Consider the following 18,793-nt stretch of genomic DNA (forward strand, 5'->3'; position numbering starts at 1 on the left):
GTTGGATCGGAGTCTCATAAAAAATTCTCAGTCCAATTCCTCTCAACTCAGGACCACAATCTGCAAAGACCTAGATGACTGGAGGTGCCTTCTTCTATCCTGGCTTTGTAGAATAGCTGCAGTAAAAATGAATGTCCTGCCCGGGGGCTTTTTATTTTTCAGATGCTCCCTGTCTCACCCCCGCCAGGAGAGCTTTGTCAGTTACAAAAGGAGATCGATCAATTTATTTGGGGTAAGACAAAACCCCGACTCCAAAAACAATTGCTACAACACTCCAAACGGGAAGGGAGTCTGGCGGCTCCTAATGTCTTGAGGTACTACCAAGCGGCCCAGCCGCGTTATCTGATTGAGTGGAATCACCCAATGATGGAAAAGCATTGGGTCTTCATGGATCAAACAGTGGCAGGTTCCCGCATTTGGTGAGAGGTCTGGCTGCCCCACATCCATAAATCCTGGGGTCTCTATTTGTCTCCTGTCAGCAGCCCCGCACTGAAAATATGGGACAATGTGGAGGTAAGCGTCGGGCTTTTGTCCTTCCCTCCTCAATTACTCCTCTGTTTGCAAATCCGAAGTTTCTACCCGGTATCATTTAGCTCTGACTGGAGGGAGGTTGTAAGCGGGTAGGATGCCTTTTCCACTATGTAGGTCTTATCCCATTTGACCAACTCAAAACTCATTATCCCCTGTCAGAACAAGATATGTATACTCAACTCAGCTGACCCATTGGCTGCTCCATACAGAGACGCGCCCTAAAGCTAGCAGACCTATGACTACTTTCTAGAAGTGGCTGTACCTCAAAGAAGATGACAAGAAACGTATTTCAGACATTTATTGCCACTTGACGAGAGCTTACCTCAATCATTGGACTCTGGGCCAGCTCCGCTGGAAGGCAGAACTTGGGCGTAGTCTCACAGCCTAGGAATGGGGAGCTATATTCTGTAGGACCCCCCACACAGCATATAAAGCATGACACACTGAAACAGCATATAAAATTAGCTTATATTGGTATCATACCCCAGCACACATACAGAAATGGAACACGCTGTGCGATGGTCAGTGCTGGTAGGATTGTGGTAACCCTGGGACACTGATACACCTCCTCTGGAACTGCCCCAAACTCAAGAGATTTTGGGATTCAATACTGACGGATATAGATAGTGCTTTCAATACTGAGATCCCTGATTCCCCGCGTAGATACTCTTAGCACTCCCCAATGCACTCACTTTTCCACTCTGATCCGCAAGAGGCCGACAGATAGCTTCTGCCCTTAATGCTGCACACATGTTACTCTTGATAAATTGGGGCTTGGACAAAATTCCTAATCATAGACAATGGCTTCACCAGCTTGGTCCTTGTTGGGTATGGAAAGATTATCCATGGCCTCCAATGCTGACTCCACTACATATGCAAAAATATGGTTCCCATTTATTACTATCCAGTCCAAAGAGTTCAGTGAACTGTCCTGCTTGGCGTACTTGCATATTCTTAGACTATTGCCTCCCGCACAGGGAGAAGTCAGGGAATCATGATCCCCATGTTCCTATCTCACAGCAATTTTAATTATGAAACATGCAAACTTAACACGACCTAGTCGGAAGGGGACAGGGTGGGGTGGGTGTGGGTTTTGTTCAACCTTAGATGTTGTTTCTCTTTGTTTTATTGTTTTTTTAGACATGCAAAGCTTCCCAACGCTCCCAGCAATATTGTACTATGGTCATCGTTATTCTCAGCTATCTCTGACAAACTCTTGGGGGCATATCAGCAAGACAATTATCGCCGCTTTAGTGTCCGTTTTCGGCAGGAAAGCGGCAATAACTGTATCACCCTATTTGCAAGGTCACGCTATCTTGTGAATCCTTGCCTCAACGCCCTTTCCCTTAATGCCCAGCTTTGCATCTTTAATGAGATGCAAAGTGGGCGTTCCTCCCAAGAATAACGGGAGAAATGTCGCTAAACAACATTTCTCCTATTATCAAGCCTCACGCTAACCTGCACAGCGATATGAAAAGTAGCACTAAACTCGGTTATCGCTACTTTCCTCACGCCTGCTTTTCATCTGTCTTAGCCATGATATCCTATGGAAGGTGGATATCATGGCTAAGTCTGCCCTGCCCTATCAGCAAGCATTTACCCAACGTTGTGCGATTATCGCTGGATTTCCAGCGATAATCGCACATTTGGCAGCTTGAGCCTTGATTTTTATCGCTGTTGAGATGAGCGTTGCTGATAGCACGCTATCTCATCGATAAAAATCAGCGTAAGCCGGCGATAATTATCCTCACGCTGAGCGCGCTGAGAGATAATTATCTCCGGTTCTTGCTGATATGCCCCTTGCACTTTTATTGAACCTGAATGACCTCCATCTCTTGTCCCCATATGCGGCCAGCCATCTAGGGTTGTAGGCGACATGCTATGTATTATTTTGCTTTCACTGAGATGGCAACTCTGAAGAGTCGGGCTCTCCTATTGGGTAAACATCGGACCTTCGCGGCCTGCCCGTAATGTGTTGTAGGTGACTTGCTGTGTATGCAATTTGCTTAGTTGTATGTCAATAAAAAAGTTTTGATCCGAAAAGTATTAAGAAAAAAAGTCTTAGTGTTCGTATAATCCTTGGTTTCAACAGATTGTCTTCATATTGAGTGGTGTATGGTAAATCTTAAGGAAGTATGGGCTAGATGTAGGTCATTTTAATTTACCGATTCGAAAATACCGAATTTTACCTATTCAGTATTTTCGAATCAGTAAATGCAATGTAGGTAATTAATCGGCAAAAAATATCGAATCGTTAAGATTCGGTATTTACCGAATCGGTAATTACCGATTCTGTATTTGCCATTCATTCCTATGGGCCTGAGCCCATAGGAATGAATGTCAATAAAATTGGGAAAAAGTCAAGGGTGGCAGGGTGTCACTTTGACACCCTGTTGCACCCCTGATTAGTGCTGGTGTGCACATGTGGCATACATACAGGCCCTAAGGGCATGTATGTCTGTCACATGGCACAGGTGTAAATGCACATTTATGCATTTACATAGGAATTCCTAATTTACCACCAACTAATAGTTGGTGGTAAATAACGAATTCTTAAAGCCCAGAAGCACTGTTTACAGTGCTTCCTACATCTCATTTACCGATTCGGTAAATGATGATTCGGTAAATACCGAATCGGTAAATACCGATTCGCTATTTACTGAATCAGTAAAAAAGCCTCCTACATAGGAAAAGGCTTTTAACGGTCGGTAACGGCCGATTTCGGCCGTTACCAACCGGTAAAAGCCTACCTACATCTGGCCCTATGTTATTTATAATTAAATGTTGGGAGACCTAGAACATTTATTTATCTCGCCAATCATTCCAGAAAATATTTATTTTATGAATGTTAACAGAAAATGAAAGAAAAACACGTCTCTAAAAGTCCAGGGAATAGTGAGAGTTTATACAAATAATATCATGTAGAATTTTATATGAATCTTTCTAACTTGGAAGAAATTTTAGGTTTTGCCATTGAGATGTATGTAATATGTCATTGAAACTGAGGATGGTCTGTAATGATTCCTCAGGACAATAGAAAAAAACTTATTTTTAGTATAACTAAATCTGTGGGCAGAAACAATATATTAAACACTTATTTCTTCAGGAAAGGAATGAATTGAATGTCCATGATTAGCAGCCTTTAGCAAAACATTGCCTGCATTTGCTGCAAATTAAATTTCTCCATAGCCAAATGTATTTCCTTAAACTAAGCAATCATATTATGTTTGTTCTAGGAAAATCTCAATGCATAGAATGAGTGGTAAGGTAGAAAAGTGGCACCGCTCCTAGCACCGCTCTTAAGTTTGATATGTGGTGATGGGTGTTAGTGAAGATACTAATTTTTGATTCAGAATATAAAATGTGAATTGTATCTATACATTATGATTGAAAAAATGATAGTTTCTTGAATATAAATGATCACTTATTTCAGGCAATCACCTTTCCAACATCTAATGAAACAGCACCAAGAAGAATTTTTATTGACAAACATTTAATGCCATTTTAAAACATCCTAGCATTCTCAGATGCCAACCAGTCCTTAATAAACCCCGATACATTAGCTTTAACCAGAAAGGGAAAATATTCTCAAAAGTGCTTCTGTCATCTTCATTTATTGAGATGGTCCAAAATGTCTACAATATTGATGGTTTGTATCTGTTTAGGGATTATTGTCATTCAATTTAGGGGCGAGATGGTTCGAGAACAGTGATAAACTCAAAGGATAGACCATCAGGTCCAGGCCTGTGGAGGTTGTTGCATTAAAACAAGCAAAAACTCCTTCATGAAGAAAGGTCAGGCTCTCTTCTTTAATAAATTAATTAAAAGAAGTCAGGACTAGCGTCTCTCTGTGACTTCTCCAGGCTCAACTCCAGCCAACTGTCTCACCAGGAACTTCGTAGAGAGACTCAAGTAAAGAGATACAATTTCTACCATGACAACAGGATTAAAGGCACACTTACATGTCTATATGCATAATACAACACAAGTATTTCAAAGGTAAGAAAGCCTTTTCTTCTAAAAAATGTTTTCCAATTTAGCAATATTTATATCACTGTTGACTTTAGGAATATTCTTGAAATATTCATCAGTGTTCAACTGTAACAAATGAATATCATCAGAATGATTATTTTATAATTATTTTGAAAAATATTAGCTGTACTCTTAACAGAAACAGTAACAGAGCTATAAATCAAAAATACTATTTACTGTTTTGCACTCTTTCTAAAACTTTTAAATACATTCTTAACCTCTTACCACCTCTGTTTTTGGCCCATATAGAAAATTACTATTACTGGTAAAAAATCATTATATGACCTATGTGTGGGATTATAGCTAATTGCATATTATCTTCAATTAGATTAGTTAATATATCCGATGACTTGGTGTAATATGCCTCGTGAATCCGAAATTGAGCATGCTTTAATTTCAGTTTTAAATGCTAAAAATCTCTTCCCAGAGTTAATTTACTTTTTAAATTCTGCTTCCACAGAAGGATACATTGCTTGGTTCATATCAATATGAACAATGGCGTTATCATTATCACAAGTGTCCAATTTTAGTTTGGTAGTGTTGCAAAAAGAAGGATTTTGTGGACCAGTTCCATTAATATTTTAAATGTCAGCATGGAATTTGTTACTTAAGGTATAAAAAATATCTAGCTCATTTCTGAATCTTGCTCCTGTGACACAATCTCAACAGTAATAGCCTTATAACCCATAAACGCTACACCTCCTTTGTGACCGTTTGAGGGACAACTGAAAGCATTACCAACACATTCTTTAACTTCAAGGAAGAGAATCTCTGAAGTGAGTTTCTTGTAATAAAGCAATAGATACATGTAGCAATGTAAAGCAGAAACACCTTCGACCTTCTGCTAAGATCATAAAAGTTCCTTACTCCCAATATATTAAACATCATGCAATAATGTAGTAAACCCAATAGCAGTTATCCTATAAATAAGAATTGGAGAATGTTTAAAGAGAAAAGCAATAAAAGAAAACTAACAAATGAGAAGGTAAAGCAATTACTGGGAACAAACAAAGTGAATAAGAAAACAATGATCAAATAATTAAAACCTGTATAAGACTTGAAGACAGAATGATTGAAGATGTTAGTAGGATATAAGGAGATCAGCGAGAGTTAAGAAGCAGACGAACTAAATGTGCTAGAGATGTCAATTCCATCTATATTGCACTTTTAAATGTATTCCTTATGTTTAATTGGATGCGTAGAGGACACAGGTTTGCCGTAATGAGTTATTTTGAAGTAATATGGGTTAGCAAGGTCATAATGGATACTCACCTATTTGAGGTAGGCCGTAGTGCCAAAAATTGCCATTTCTAGTTTCTGTTGCTAACAATTGCTCCTGTAAGATGTACAGGGGTTGACATAATCAGGTGCAATTACTTTTTTCTTTCAAAGCCTTATCCACTTGTTGAAGTCTTGTATACTCAATAAACAGCATAATAATACAGCTGAGTTGTCATTTTTATTAGTAGGTTTTTCTCTAAATGGTGAAGTCTCTGAATGTTTAATTCAGTATGTCTCTCGAAGGCCAACAAGAGTATGGATATATTCCTCTAGGACTGGTTTTATGTCATCCCCTTTTGCATCCTACAGTAATCCATACTGCATGTAATTTATTATGATTGTTGCTATTCTTAAGGCCTTCTGCTTGCTTTGTGAGTTGTGAGACATTCATTTCAATTGGGATATTCTAGAGAATAAATCCACCATATCACTAATTATTTGCTCAAGTTCACAGATCCTATTCTCTTTCCATCCTACCTGTTTTCAGTTTGTTTCAAGTTTGTAATGGTGAGCTAAAATACACAGTCAGGACTGCATACTTACACATGGGAAGTTCCCTCCTGTACTGGCATTGGGCTTCATCTGTGATCCCATACCTTTGTCAGAAAGGGATTATGTAACCAGTCCAGCAGATAGATGGACCACAGATAGACATCAACAGAAGTTAGTTTCACACCTGTGTGCATGACAAGAAATGCCATTCACTACCCAGAGTAGGTCCCAGACTCCTTTTGGGAAGATCTTCACTCATGGAGTTTTGATGTGGCCCTACCCCAGACATGAAGTGTAGGAAGGGTGCTTATCTCGCAAGTGTGAATGTGTGTGAGCCACTAGCACACATGAGAGTAGGAATGATAATAGTATAATTGAGTGTTTTAAAAAGTGCGTGTGAAACTGGCTCATTGGAGGTCCATGAGCATGACTTTTTTTGCCTTGCTGCAACAGGGAATCCTGTGAGCAAAAAATCTGTAAGCCACACAGTTGTCTTGCGGGTGTGCTTTATTTGGAAAATGTACAAAAGGGTATTCTTGATCCACTTATTACTTGTAATTAAATTATGACGCAAGAGTAGTTTAGCACATATAATATGTAGCATTCCTGCTCCAGTATAGCTACTCCCATGTAGAGAGGAATGCAACCCAGATGTGATATGTTGTGCACTTGTTGCAGAAAAAAAGATTACTATTAGTTGACAGTTTCAGACTGAGGGCCTCCTTTATGAGAAGTGAGCCATCGCTGTGTGAAAGCAGCGATGTGTCACTTCTCAGTGCGCCCTCCTTGCGACATGATTAATGCGACATATTTACTGTATGACGCATCATGTCGCAAGGAATTTCAGATATGTCAGTATTTCTGCTGTATCTGTAGGTGCAAAAGTGAAGCATTGCTGGAGTGTGTCACAAAAGTGATGCAACTCCAGCAATGGGTCCTTTCACATTGGGCAAGCCCCATGTGAAAGGGCCTGCGTCAGTCTCAGGCCTGTTGTGAAGCAGGAGTAAGATTTTGACGCATTTGCACCCTAGAAGTGGCGCAGGAAAATCTCGTAGATTTCACTGTGTCACTTCTACGAGGCTTACTTACGTGGGAACGTCCACCCTGCATAAATTATACCTGACGCAGGTATAATGTAGCGCAGCGAATTAGAAAGTGACGCATCTGCTTAGATGCATCACTTTGTAAATAGGGCGCACCAGGAGGCATGTTTTACGCCGCTGATGCCTCACAAAAAGTGACGCAACGGAAGCGCAAGGCCTCATAAAGAAGGCCCTGAAAACCTACATGTCTTCCCTCTGTGGTGCAGGTCATTGTGTGATGACTAAGACGGTCCATCAGCTTTTTCTTCTCTGCTATAACATAAAACATCAATGAGACTAAAATCAAAATGAAAGCATATGTGATTCTACATGAACAGACACCAACTAACACCCTGCACTCGGACAGGACCTAGTTTCACATTGCTGTCTTCTAGGGCACATAGTTATTGTTCCTTTGCCCTCACAAAAGGTGAGCAGATCACCTATCCAGCCAAGAGTGTTCTTCATTGAAGCTTTTGGCAGACGTCTGAAAACTCATCTGTCAAGGCAAGCTATCATTTGTCTATTTCCTTTATGCCAGTAATGTTATGGAACAAAAAGGGCCATATGCATGACCATTTCCTTTTGCGACTTGCAATTTGTGAATGTTAGCGACTCGCAATTTGTGAGTCACAAAATGAAATGTGCTAATGTGTCTTAGACACATTTTGCGATTCCCAATGGGGTCCCAAATGACCTGCCTCATCAATATTTATGAGGTAGGTCGTAATTGGCGACCCATTGGGAATTGGCAATGACACAGGGATCGTGACCTGCTGGGAACAGCAGACATCCATGTCTGTGTTTGCTTTTTAAATAAAGCAACTTATTTTTAAAAAATGCAGCCTGTTTTCCTTGAAGAACAATGGTATGCGTTTCAAAAAACAAAATGAAATGTTTCAGTTTTTAAGAGTAGGCAGTGGCCAGTGAGACTACTGCCTGCTCTTAAAAAACATTTTCGCTGCCAATCACAAAGGGGAAAGGGTCTCCTGGGGACCCCTTTCTATTTGTGAGCGGCTTACCACCTGCTTGAAATAGGCGGTAAGCTGTAATTGTTTTGAAACCGCATTCCGGTTGCAAAACAATCGTACATGTCCTTGTGACTAGCTATTAGGAAGGGATGCCCTTGGCACACCCCTTCCTAATAGCGATTTGCAAACCCTATTTCGCGAATCGGTAATAGGTTACCGACTCACAAAATAGGGTTGATACATATAGAACCCATATTCGGAGTCCCAAACGACCTGAATCCCCGTTTGCGACCACTAAAAATAGTCGTACATGGCCCAAAAGCCTTTCCTCAGATCAGAGCCTGTTTCCATTGCTGCAGCCCAGGAAGGATGCATTGTCCTTTGTTACAAAGCAACTGATTTGTCAAAATGCATTAAAGCATCAATAAAGACATTTTCAGAGTACCTCGGCCTTTCTCTTCATTCCAGCAGTACAATGTAAAAGGGATTATATACTACTGGCTGGACTGCAGCTGAAAGAGGTCAGTAAGCAACTTGAAACATGGAAGTTCATCATGTTTTTCTTGAGAATGTGTTCCCATTTTATTTTATTTTTGCCATGGTAGCACCACATTGCTCTTCAAAGACCATGATGGCCTCCAGAATATTCTCTGGCTTTGGTGATCACCGTCTGTTTACAATATCCACCTTTAGATCCAAAGCTACCATCAAACTCTGAACGTCTACATGCAGAAGATAATGGACCTGACTCAACGGTTGGAAGCAATGGAAGGATCTTCCTACACTGAGCTGGAATTTGAGCTGTTGAAATTGGAGATCCAGGAGATGGAGATGCTCATCCTGCAGCTGAATGCAACTATGGGTGGAACCAACGTCATCGTACACACACTGTATGAGGAGGTAGGTCCAGGAAGTATCTGCTCCCGTAACAATGAATGTCATTGGAAAGTTTTAGACCATTTTGTTGTTTTACTCTGAGCTTCTAAACCCTCAAAATTGTAGTCAACACATAGATAATAAATAGTTAAGTACCCCTAAAAACATCTATGAATATAGCAGGCTTATATACGAGAAAAACGGCACCAACTTGTCATTGTAAATCATCGAAACAATCAATATTTCACCTACATTTCTAAGCCGGCAGGTTGTAAAGTTCAAGAAATGATATTCCATAGTCTTCGTAGCTAATACATGCACAATAAAGAAAGAGAATCAGGCGTACTTGCATCTGAAGAGCCTTTGAAACAAATTAAATGAGGAGATCAAACGTATGTAAAGTGGAAATTAATATTTAATGCTAAGAGTGCGCTTTACCAAAATACTATCTGCACATACATTTTACAGTGTGTGGAATGCAGGGATAGGTAGAAGTTAATGAATATTGGCTCTAATGTTTGCGGAGTCTTAACAACACACACTATGACATCACTCTGCAATATATTCCATCAGTCTTTTTTCAATTATCACAGATTTTACTCTTGGAAATGGAATTTCTTTCTCAGTTATTGGTTTTCAGCTTCGGGATGCTCAAAACGAGGCTTTGCAGTCCCAGCATAGTTGTGAATACTCACTGCAATCCAGGCCAGATTTCTAAACTTCCATAGATACAACCACAATTGAGTTATTATTCTGCCTGGGTCAGTCGTGGCCAGCATGGCTCGCGGGTGGCGGGCGGCGCGGGGGTGGGTGGCAGGTTACATGTGGGGGTATCGAAATTAAAATATTTTTTAAATGTACCTCGCAGCCGGGTTGTACCTCTTCTCTGCTCCTGCTCTCCTGCCTCTGACAGGAACAGGAAGCAGGCAACCAGACTCCAACCCCTAAGCCAATCACAAAGCTACAATGCAGTGTTGTGATTGGTTTGAGCGCCGTCACATGTCACTCAGCCAGAGGCTGGAGGGGTGGGCATGTTCTCCATGCAGGCAGTAATGCAGCTACATGGAGAACATAGAAGTGTGCATGATTGGTTCAGGTGGCCCGAGAGGGCCGACCAAAGAGTCATTGCGCACTTTAGGAGTGGGCAAACCTCTTCTCCCCTGCCCTGCTCGGAAAGCAGTTGCAAAGGAAACAATTGATGGACGGAATGCTGGACAATGCAAACATTCACCCCCAGTCACAAGGATCTGGGTTAAATCCATCATTCTTTTGCTCACCACACCACCCCAGTTTGGACCCCAGTCACATGCAAAGCAGTCTTGACCCTGTTCCTTGTGGGAACAGTCCAGCCCGAACTACCAAGACAGGTCCTCCCTGGACCGGAAACAAGCATCCTGGGACCAGTTTCAGGGCATCCCCCTTCCTCAGCCAGGCTAGCTTGATTCCAATGGTGCTGTGAGCACGGGACCCACGCCTGGGCATACCCTTGCTACTTAGGGGGAATATGCAAACGAAACAATTGATGGACGGAATGCTGGACAATGCAAACATTCACCCCCAGTCACAAGGATCTGGGTTAAATCCATCATTCTTTTGCTCACCAAACCACCCCAGTTTGGACCAAGCCATATGCAAATCAGTCTTGACCCTGTTCCTTGTGGGAACAGTCCTGCCCCAACTGCCAAGCCAGGTCCTCCCTGGACCGGAAACAAGCATCCTGGGACCAGTTTCAGGGCATCCCCCTTCCTCAGCCAGGCTAGCTTGATTCCAATGGTGCTGTGAGCACGGGACCCACGCCTGGGCATACCCTTGCTACTTAGGGGGAATATGCAAACGAAACAATTGATGGACGGAATGCTGGACAATGCAAACATTCACCCCCAGTCACAAGGATCTGGGTTAAATCCATCATTCATTTGCTCGCCAAACCACCCCAGTTTGGACCAAGCCATATGCAAATCAGTCTTGACCCTGTTCCTTGTGGGAACAGTCCTGCCCCAACTGCCAAGCTAGGTCCTCCCTGGACCGGAAACAAGCATCCTGGGACCAGTTTCAGGGCATCACCCTTCATCAGCAAGGCTAGCTTGATCCAATTGTATGTGCCATTGCAAAATTTCTTGGCTGATTCTGGGCCATTAGGCAAAGGCTCCTGTCCACTTTTCATTGTGGCAGGTACCAGCTGTAGTAAAAACTTTATGACTCGAGGGTGCGTTCATCCCCAGGATCCTGTTTTTAACTTCCTTCTCAAACTTTTTATCAAAATCCTTTTAAATTATAGACATTGTTAGTCATTATTGCACTTCCACTTTATTCCTGTTTTATCCTTTTTACTTGATTTTTAATTGAAAGCACACATAGAAATGTTGCATCTTAGCGATTTCCTTGATGTTTACAATTCTCAGTGCGTGATACTTGTCCATTTGAACCTGGTGTATTAAATATCTACTTTTACTTGTGTTAACTGTATCATGGGCTCCACTGCCAGGGAAGAATATGTGTGTATCTTTTATGGTTATACAACTGAAATGAAGATTATGATGATGATCCAGTTGTGTAGTGAGCATGGGACCCATGTCTGGGCATACCCTTCCCACTTAGGGGGATATATGCAAAAGAAACAAGTGATGAATGGAATGCTGGACAATGCAAACATTCAGCCCCAGTCACAAGAATCTTTGCTACATCCATCATTCTTTTGCTCATCACACCCCCCCCCCCCAGTTTGGCCCCAGCCATATGCAAATCAGTCTTGCCCCTGTTTATTCTGGGAACAGTCCAGGCCAAACTCCTAAGCCAGGTGCTCCCTGGACCGGAAACAAGGATCCTGGGACCAGTTTCAGGGCATCACCCTTCATCAGCTAGCCTAGCTTGAATCCAGTGGTGTAGTGAGCAAGGCACCCGCATCTGGGGATACCCTGTCCTCTTAGGGGAATATGCAAAACAAACAATTGAAGGACAGAATGCTGGACAATGCAAACAGCCACCCCCAGTCACAAGGATCTGGCTTAAATCCTTCTTTATTTTGCTCATCACACCACCCCAGTTTGGACCAAGCCATATGCAAATCAGTTTTGACCCTGTTGCTTGTGGGAACAGTCTAGCCTGAACTGCCAAGCCAGGTCCTCCCTGGACCGGAAACAAGCATCCTGGGACCAGTTTCAGGGCATCACCCTTCATCAGCCAGACTAGCTTGAATCCAGTGGTGTAGTAAGCACGGGACCCACGTCTGGGCATACCCTTTCCACTTAGGGGGACATATGCAAAAGAAACAATTGATGGACGGAATGCTGGATAATGCAAACATTCAGCCACAGTCACAAGGATCTGGGCTAAATCCATCATTCTTTTGCTCACCACACCACCCCAGTTTGGACCCAGCCATATGCTAATCAGTCTTGACCCTGTTCCTTGTGGGAACAGTCCAGCTCGAACTGCTAAGCCAGGTCCTCCCTGGACAGGAAACAAGCATCCTGCGACAAGTTTCAGGGCAAACCACTTCATCAGCCAGGCTAGCGTAAATCCAGTGTTGTAGTGAGCACGAGACCCACGTCTGGCCATACCGTTCCCACTTAAGGGGGCATATGCAAAAGAAACAATTGATAGACGGAATACTGGACAATGCAAACATTAACCCCCAGTCACAAGGATCTGGGTTAAATCCATCATTCTTTTGCTCAACACACCCCCCTAGTTTGGACCCCGCCATATGCAAATCAATCTTGACCCTGTTCCTTGTGGGAACAGACCAGCCCTAACTGCCAAGCCAGGTCCTCCATGGACTGGAAACAAGCATCCTGGGACAATTTTCAGGGCATCACCCTTCATCAGCCAGGCTAGCTTAAAGCCAGTGGTGTAGTGAGCACGTGACCCACATCTGGGCATACCCTTCCCACTTAAGGGGGCATATGCAAAAGAAACAATTGATGGACGGAATGCTGGACAATGCAAACATTCACCCCCAGTCACAAGGATATGGGTTAAATCCATCATTCTTTTGCTCACCTCACCACCCTAGTTTGGACTCCGCCATATGCAAATCAGTCTTGACCCTTTTCCTTGTCGGATCAGTCCAGCCCGAACTGCCAAGCCAGGTCCTCCCTGGACTGGAAACAAGCATCCTGGGACCAGTTTCAGGGCATCACCCTTCAACAGCCAGGCTAGCTTAAATCCAGTGGTGTAGAGAACATCTGACCCACGTATCGGCATACCCTTCCCACTTAGGGGGACATATGCAAAAGAAATAATTGATGGATGGAATGATGTACAATGCAAACATTCCCCCCCAGTTACAAGGATCTGGGTTAAATCCATCATTCTTTTGCTCACCTCACCACCCTAGTTTGGATCCCGCCATATGCAAATCAGTCTTGACCATTTTCCTTGTGGGAACAGTCCAGCCCAAACTGCCAAGCCAAGTCCTCCCTGGACTGGAAACAAGCATCCTGGGACCAGTTTCAGGGCATCACCCTTCATCAGCCAGGCTAGCTTAAATCCAGTGGTGTAGTGAGCACAGGACCCATGTCTGGGCATACCCTTCCCACTTAGGGGGACATATGCAAAAGAAACAATTGATGGATGGAATGCTGTACAATGCAAACATTCACCCCCAATTACAAGGATCTGGGTAAATCCATCATTCTTTTGCTCACCACACCACCCTAGTTTGGACCCTGCCATATGCAAATCAGTCTTGCCCCTGCTTCTTCTGGGAACAGTCCAGGCCAAACTCCTAAGCCAGGTGCTCCCTGGACCGGAAACAAGGATCCTGGGACCAGTTTCAGGGCATCACCCTTCATCAGCCAGGCTAGCTTGAATCCAGTGGTGTAGTGAGCAAGGCACCCGCATCTGGGGATACCCTGTCCTCTTAGGGGAATATGCACAACAAACAATTGAAGGACAGAATGCTGGACAATGCAAACAGCCACCCCCAGTCACAAGGATCTGGCTTAAATCCATCTTTATTTTGCTCATCACACCACCCCAGTTTGGACCAAGCCATATGCAAATCAGTTTTGACCCTGTTGCTTGTGGGAACAGTCCAGCCTGAACTGCCAAGCCAGGTCCTTCCTGGTCCGGAAACAAGCATCCTGGGACCAGTTTCAGGGCATCACCCTTCATCAGCCAGACTAGCTTGAATCCAGTGGTGTCGTGAGCACGGGACCCACGTCTGGGCATACCCTTTCCACTTAGGGGGACATATGCAAAAGAAACAATTGATGGACGGAATGCTGGATAATGCAAACATTCAGCCACAGTCACAAGGATCTGGGCTAAATCCATCATTCTTTTTCTCACCACACCACCCCAGTTTGGACCCAGCCATATGCTAATCAGTCTTGACCCTGTTCCTTGTGGGAACAGTCCAGCTCGAACTGCTAAGCCAGGTCCTCCCTGGACAGGAAACAAGCATCCTGCGACAAGTTTCAGGGCAAACCACTTCATCAGCCAGGCTAGCGTAAATCCAGTGTTGTAGTGAGCACGAGACCCACGTCTGGCCATACCGTTCCCACTTAAGGGGGCATATGCAAAAGAAACAATTGATGTACGGAATACTGGACAATGCAAACATTAACCCCCAGTCACAAGGATCTGGGTTAAATCCATCATTCTTTTGCTCAACACACCCCCCTAGTTTGGACCCCACCATATGCAAATCAATCTTGACCCTGTTCCTTGTGGGAACAGACCAGCCCTGACTGCCAAGCCAGGTCCTCCATGGACTGGAAACAAGCATCCTGGGACAATTTTCAGGGCATCACCCTTTATCAGCCAGGCTAGCTTAAAGCCAGTGGTGTAGTGATCACGTGACCCACATCTGGGCATACCCTTCCCACTTAAGGGGGCATATGCAAAAGAAACAATTGATGGACGGAATGCTGGACAATGCAAACATTCACCCCCAGTCACAAGGATCTGGGTTAAATCCATCATTCTTTTGCTCACCTCACCACCCTAGTTTGGACCCCGCCATATGCAAATCAGTCTTGACCCTTTTCCTTGTCGGATCAGTCCAGCCCGAACTGCCAAGCCAGGTCCTCCCTGGACTGGAAACAAGCATCCTGGGACCAGTTTCAAGGCATCACCCTTCAACAGCCAGGCTAGCTTAAATCCAGTGGTGTAGAGAACATCTGACCCACGTATCGGCATACCCTTCCCACTTAGGGGGACATATGCAAAAGAAATACTTGATGGATGGAATGATGTACAATGCAAACATTCACCCCCAGTCACAAGGATCTGGGTTAAATCCATCATTCTTTTGCTCACCACACCACCCTAGTTTGGACCCTTCCATATGCAAATCAGTCTTGCCCCTGTTTCTTCTGGGAACAGTCCAGCCCAAACTCCTAAGCCAGGTGCTCCCTGGACCAGAAACAAGCATCCCTGGACCGGAAACAAGCATCCTCAGACCAGTTTCAGGGCATCACCCTTCATCAGCCAAGCTAGCTAGAATACAGTGGTGTAGTGAGCACGGGACCCACGTCTGGGCATACCCTTCCCACTTAGGGGGACATATGCAAAAGAAACAATTGATGGACGGAATGCTGGACATTGCAAACATTCACCCCCAGTCACAAGGATCTGGCTTAAATCCATCAATATTTTACTTACCACCCTAGTTTGGACCAAGCCGTATGCAAATCAGTCTTGACCCTGTTTCTTGTGGGAACATTCCAGCCTGAACTGCCAAGCCAGGTCCTCCCTGGACCGGAAGCAAGCATCCTGGGACCAGTTTCAGGACATCACCCTTCATCAGCCAGGCTAGATTGAACCCAGTGGTGTAGTGAGCAAGGGACCCATAACTATGCATACCCTTCCCACTTAGGGGGACATATGCAAAAGAAACAATTGATGGACGGAATGCTGGACAATGCAATAAGTCACCCCCAGTCACAAGGATCTGGGTTAAATCCATCATTTTTTTACTCACCACACCACCCCAGTTTGGACACAGCCATATGCAAATCAGTCTTGACCCTGTTTCTTGTAGGAACAGTCCATTCCGAACGGCCAAGCCAGGTCCTCCCTGGACCAGAAACAAGAATCCTGGGAACACTTTCAGGGCATCACCCTTCATCAGCCTGGCTAGCTTGAATCCAGTGGTGTAGTGAGCAGGGTATGCCCACGTCTGGGCGTACTCTTCCCACTTAGGGGGACATATGCAAAAGAAACAATTGATGGACGGAATGCTGCACAATTCAAATGTTCAACCCCAGTCACCAGGATCTGGCTTAAATCCATCATTATTTTGCTCACCACCCCAGTTTAGACCAAGCCATATGCAAATCAGTCTTGTCCCTGTTCCTTGTGGGCACAGTCCAGCCTGAACTGCCAAGCCAGGTCCTCCCTGGACTGGAAGCAAGCTTTCTGGGACCAGCTTCAGGCATCCATCTTCATCAGCCAGGCTAGCTTGAATCCAGTGGTGTAGTGAGCAAGGGACCCACGTCTGGGCATACCCTTCCCATTTGGGGACATATTGAAAAGAAACAATTGATGGACGGTATGCTGGACAATGCAAACATGAACCCTGGGGGTAGGACTACTCTACGCTCGCGTAGGTTGCGCAACTATGCGCTACGCAAATTGCACATAGCACAGTGCAAAAACACGTAGCTGGCATTTTTTGCTTGCTCGTGTTCCTCAACGTCAAGTTATCGACCGCTAGTGAGCAAAATGGCATCCTGGCGAGACTTTTGCATCATTTGCGATCAGCAACATCAAGTTGCCGATCGCGAGCGTGGAAAATAAACCTTCCGGCGAGATTCTCAACGTGGGGAGTTCAGGTTTCTCATTGCGAGTGGTCGCGTATGCTTGTGACCGCTCGCAATTAGAAACTACCTGTCCACCTTGAGAAAACTGCTGCTCGAGTACAAATCTACTGGAGCGGCAGATAACGACCGCTTGCACTGTGCAAGATGCCGTTTGCAATGTTGCACAGTGTGGACATGCATCCAACCCTGTGCAATCAGTACGAACAGCATTTTCCCTACCGCACTACGCAGTTCGTGTAGCTTGTGTAGTGCAAAGTGCACTTCGCCTAGCTACGCGTATCACGACTACGTGAGCTACGCCCATGGTTAGCACACATTCACCCCCAGTAACAAGGATCTGGGTTAAATCCATCATTCTTTTGCTCACCACACCACCCCACCCCAGCCATGTGCAAATCAGACCCTGTTCCTTGTGGGACCAGTCCAGCCCAAACTGCCAAGCCAGGTCCTCCCTGGAGTGGAAGCAAGCATCCTGGGACCAGTTTCAGGGCATCACCATTCATCAGGCTAGCTTGAATCCTGTGATGTAGTAAACATGGGACCCACATCTGGGCATTCCCTTCCCACTTAGGGGGACATATGCAAAAGAAACAATTGATGGACGGAATGCTGGACAATGCACATTTTCACCCCCAGTCACAAGGATCTGGGCTAAATCCATCATTCTTTTGCTCACCACACCACCCCAGTTTGCACCCAGCCATATGCAAATCAGTCTTCACCCTCTTCCTTGTGGGAAATGTCCTGCCAGAACTGCGACGCCAGGTCCTCCCTGAACTGGAAACAAGCATCCTCGGACCCATTTCAGGGCATCACTTTCATCAGCCAGGCTAGCTTGAATCCAGTGGTGTTGTGAGCACGGGACCCACGTCTGGGCATACCCTGTTCACTTAGGGGGACATATGGAAAAGAAACAATTGATGGACGGAATGCTGTAAAATGCAAACATTCACCCTCAGTCACAAGGATCTGGGTTAAATCCATCATTCTTTTGCTCACCACACCACCCCAGTTTCGACCTAACCATATGCAAATCAGTCCTGACCCTGTTCCTTGTGGGAAGAGTCCAGCATGAACTACCAAGCCAGGTCCTCCCTGGACTGGAAACAAGCATCCTGGGACCAGTTTCACGGCATCACCCTTCATCTGCCAGGCTAGCTTGAATCCAGTTGTGTCGTGAGTACCAGACCCACGTCTGGGCAAACCCTTCCAATTTAGGGGAACATATGCAATAGAAACAATTGATGGACGGTATGCTGGACAATGCAAACATTCACCCTCAGTCACAAGGACACAGGTTAAATCCATCATTATTTTGCTCTCCACACCCCCCCCAGATTGGACCCAGCCATATGCAAATCAGTCTTGACCCTGTTCCTTGTGGGAACAGTCCAGCCCGAACTGCCAAGCCAGGTCCTCCCTGGACCGGAAACAAGCATCCCCGGACCAGTTTCAGGGCATCACCTTTATCAGCCAAGCTAGCTAGAATCCAGTGGTGTAGTGAGCACAGGACCCACGTCTGGGTATACCCTTCCCACTTAGGGGGACATATGCAAAAGAAACAATTGATGGACGGAATGCTGGACAATGCAAACATTCACCCCCAGTCACAAGGGTCTGGTTTAAATCCATCATTATTTTGCTCACCACTCTAGTTTGGACCAAGCCATATGCAATTCATTCTTGACCCTATTCCTTGTGGCAACAGTCCAGCCCGAACTGCCAAGCCAGGTCCTCTCTGGACCGGAAGCAGGAA

The 18,793-nt window shown here is 44.7% G+C and overlaps 1 protein-coding gene across 1 annotated transcript in view; it reads left to right on the top strand.

Annotated features, from left to right (window-relative positions):
• LOC147692408 (olfactomedin-4-like) overlaps nt 1–18,793 on the top strand; it is a 104,478-nt gene that overhangs the window by 32,950 nt on the left and 52,735 nt on the right. The window contains exon 3 of the mRNA XM_086938620.1: nt 9,083–9,289. Within this exon, the coding sequence (XP_086794746.1) occupies nt 9,083–9,289 (207 nt within the window). The remainder of the gene's footprint in view (nt 1–9,082; nt 9,290–18,793) is intronic.

The sequence above is a fragment of the Lissotriton vulgaris genome, chromosome 9 (assembly GCF_964263255.1).
Source record: "Lissotriton vulgaris chromosome 9, aLisVul1.2, whole genome shotgun sequence".
In the NCBI taxonomy this organism is placed as follows: domain Eukaryota; kingdom Metazoa; phylum Chordata; class Amphibia; order Caudata; family Salamandridae; genus Lissotriton; species Lissotriton vulgaris.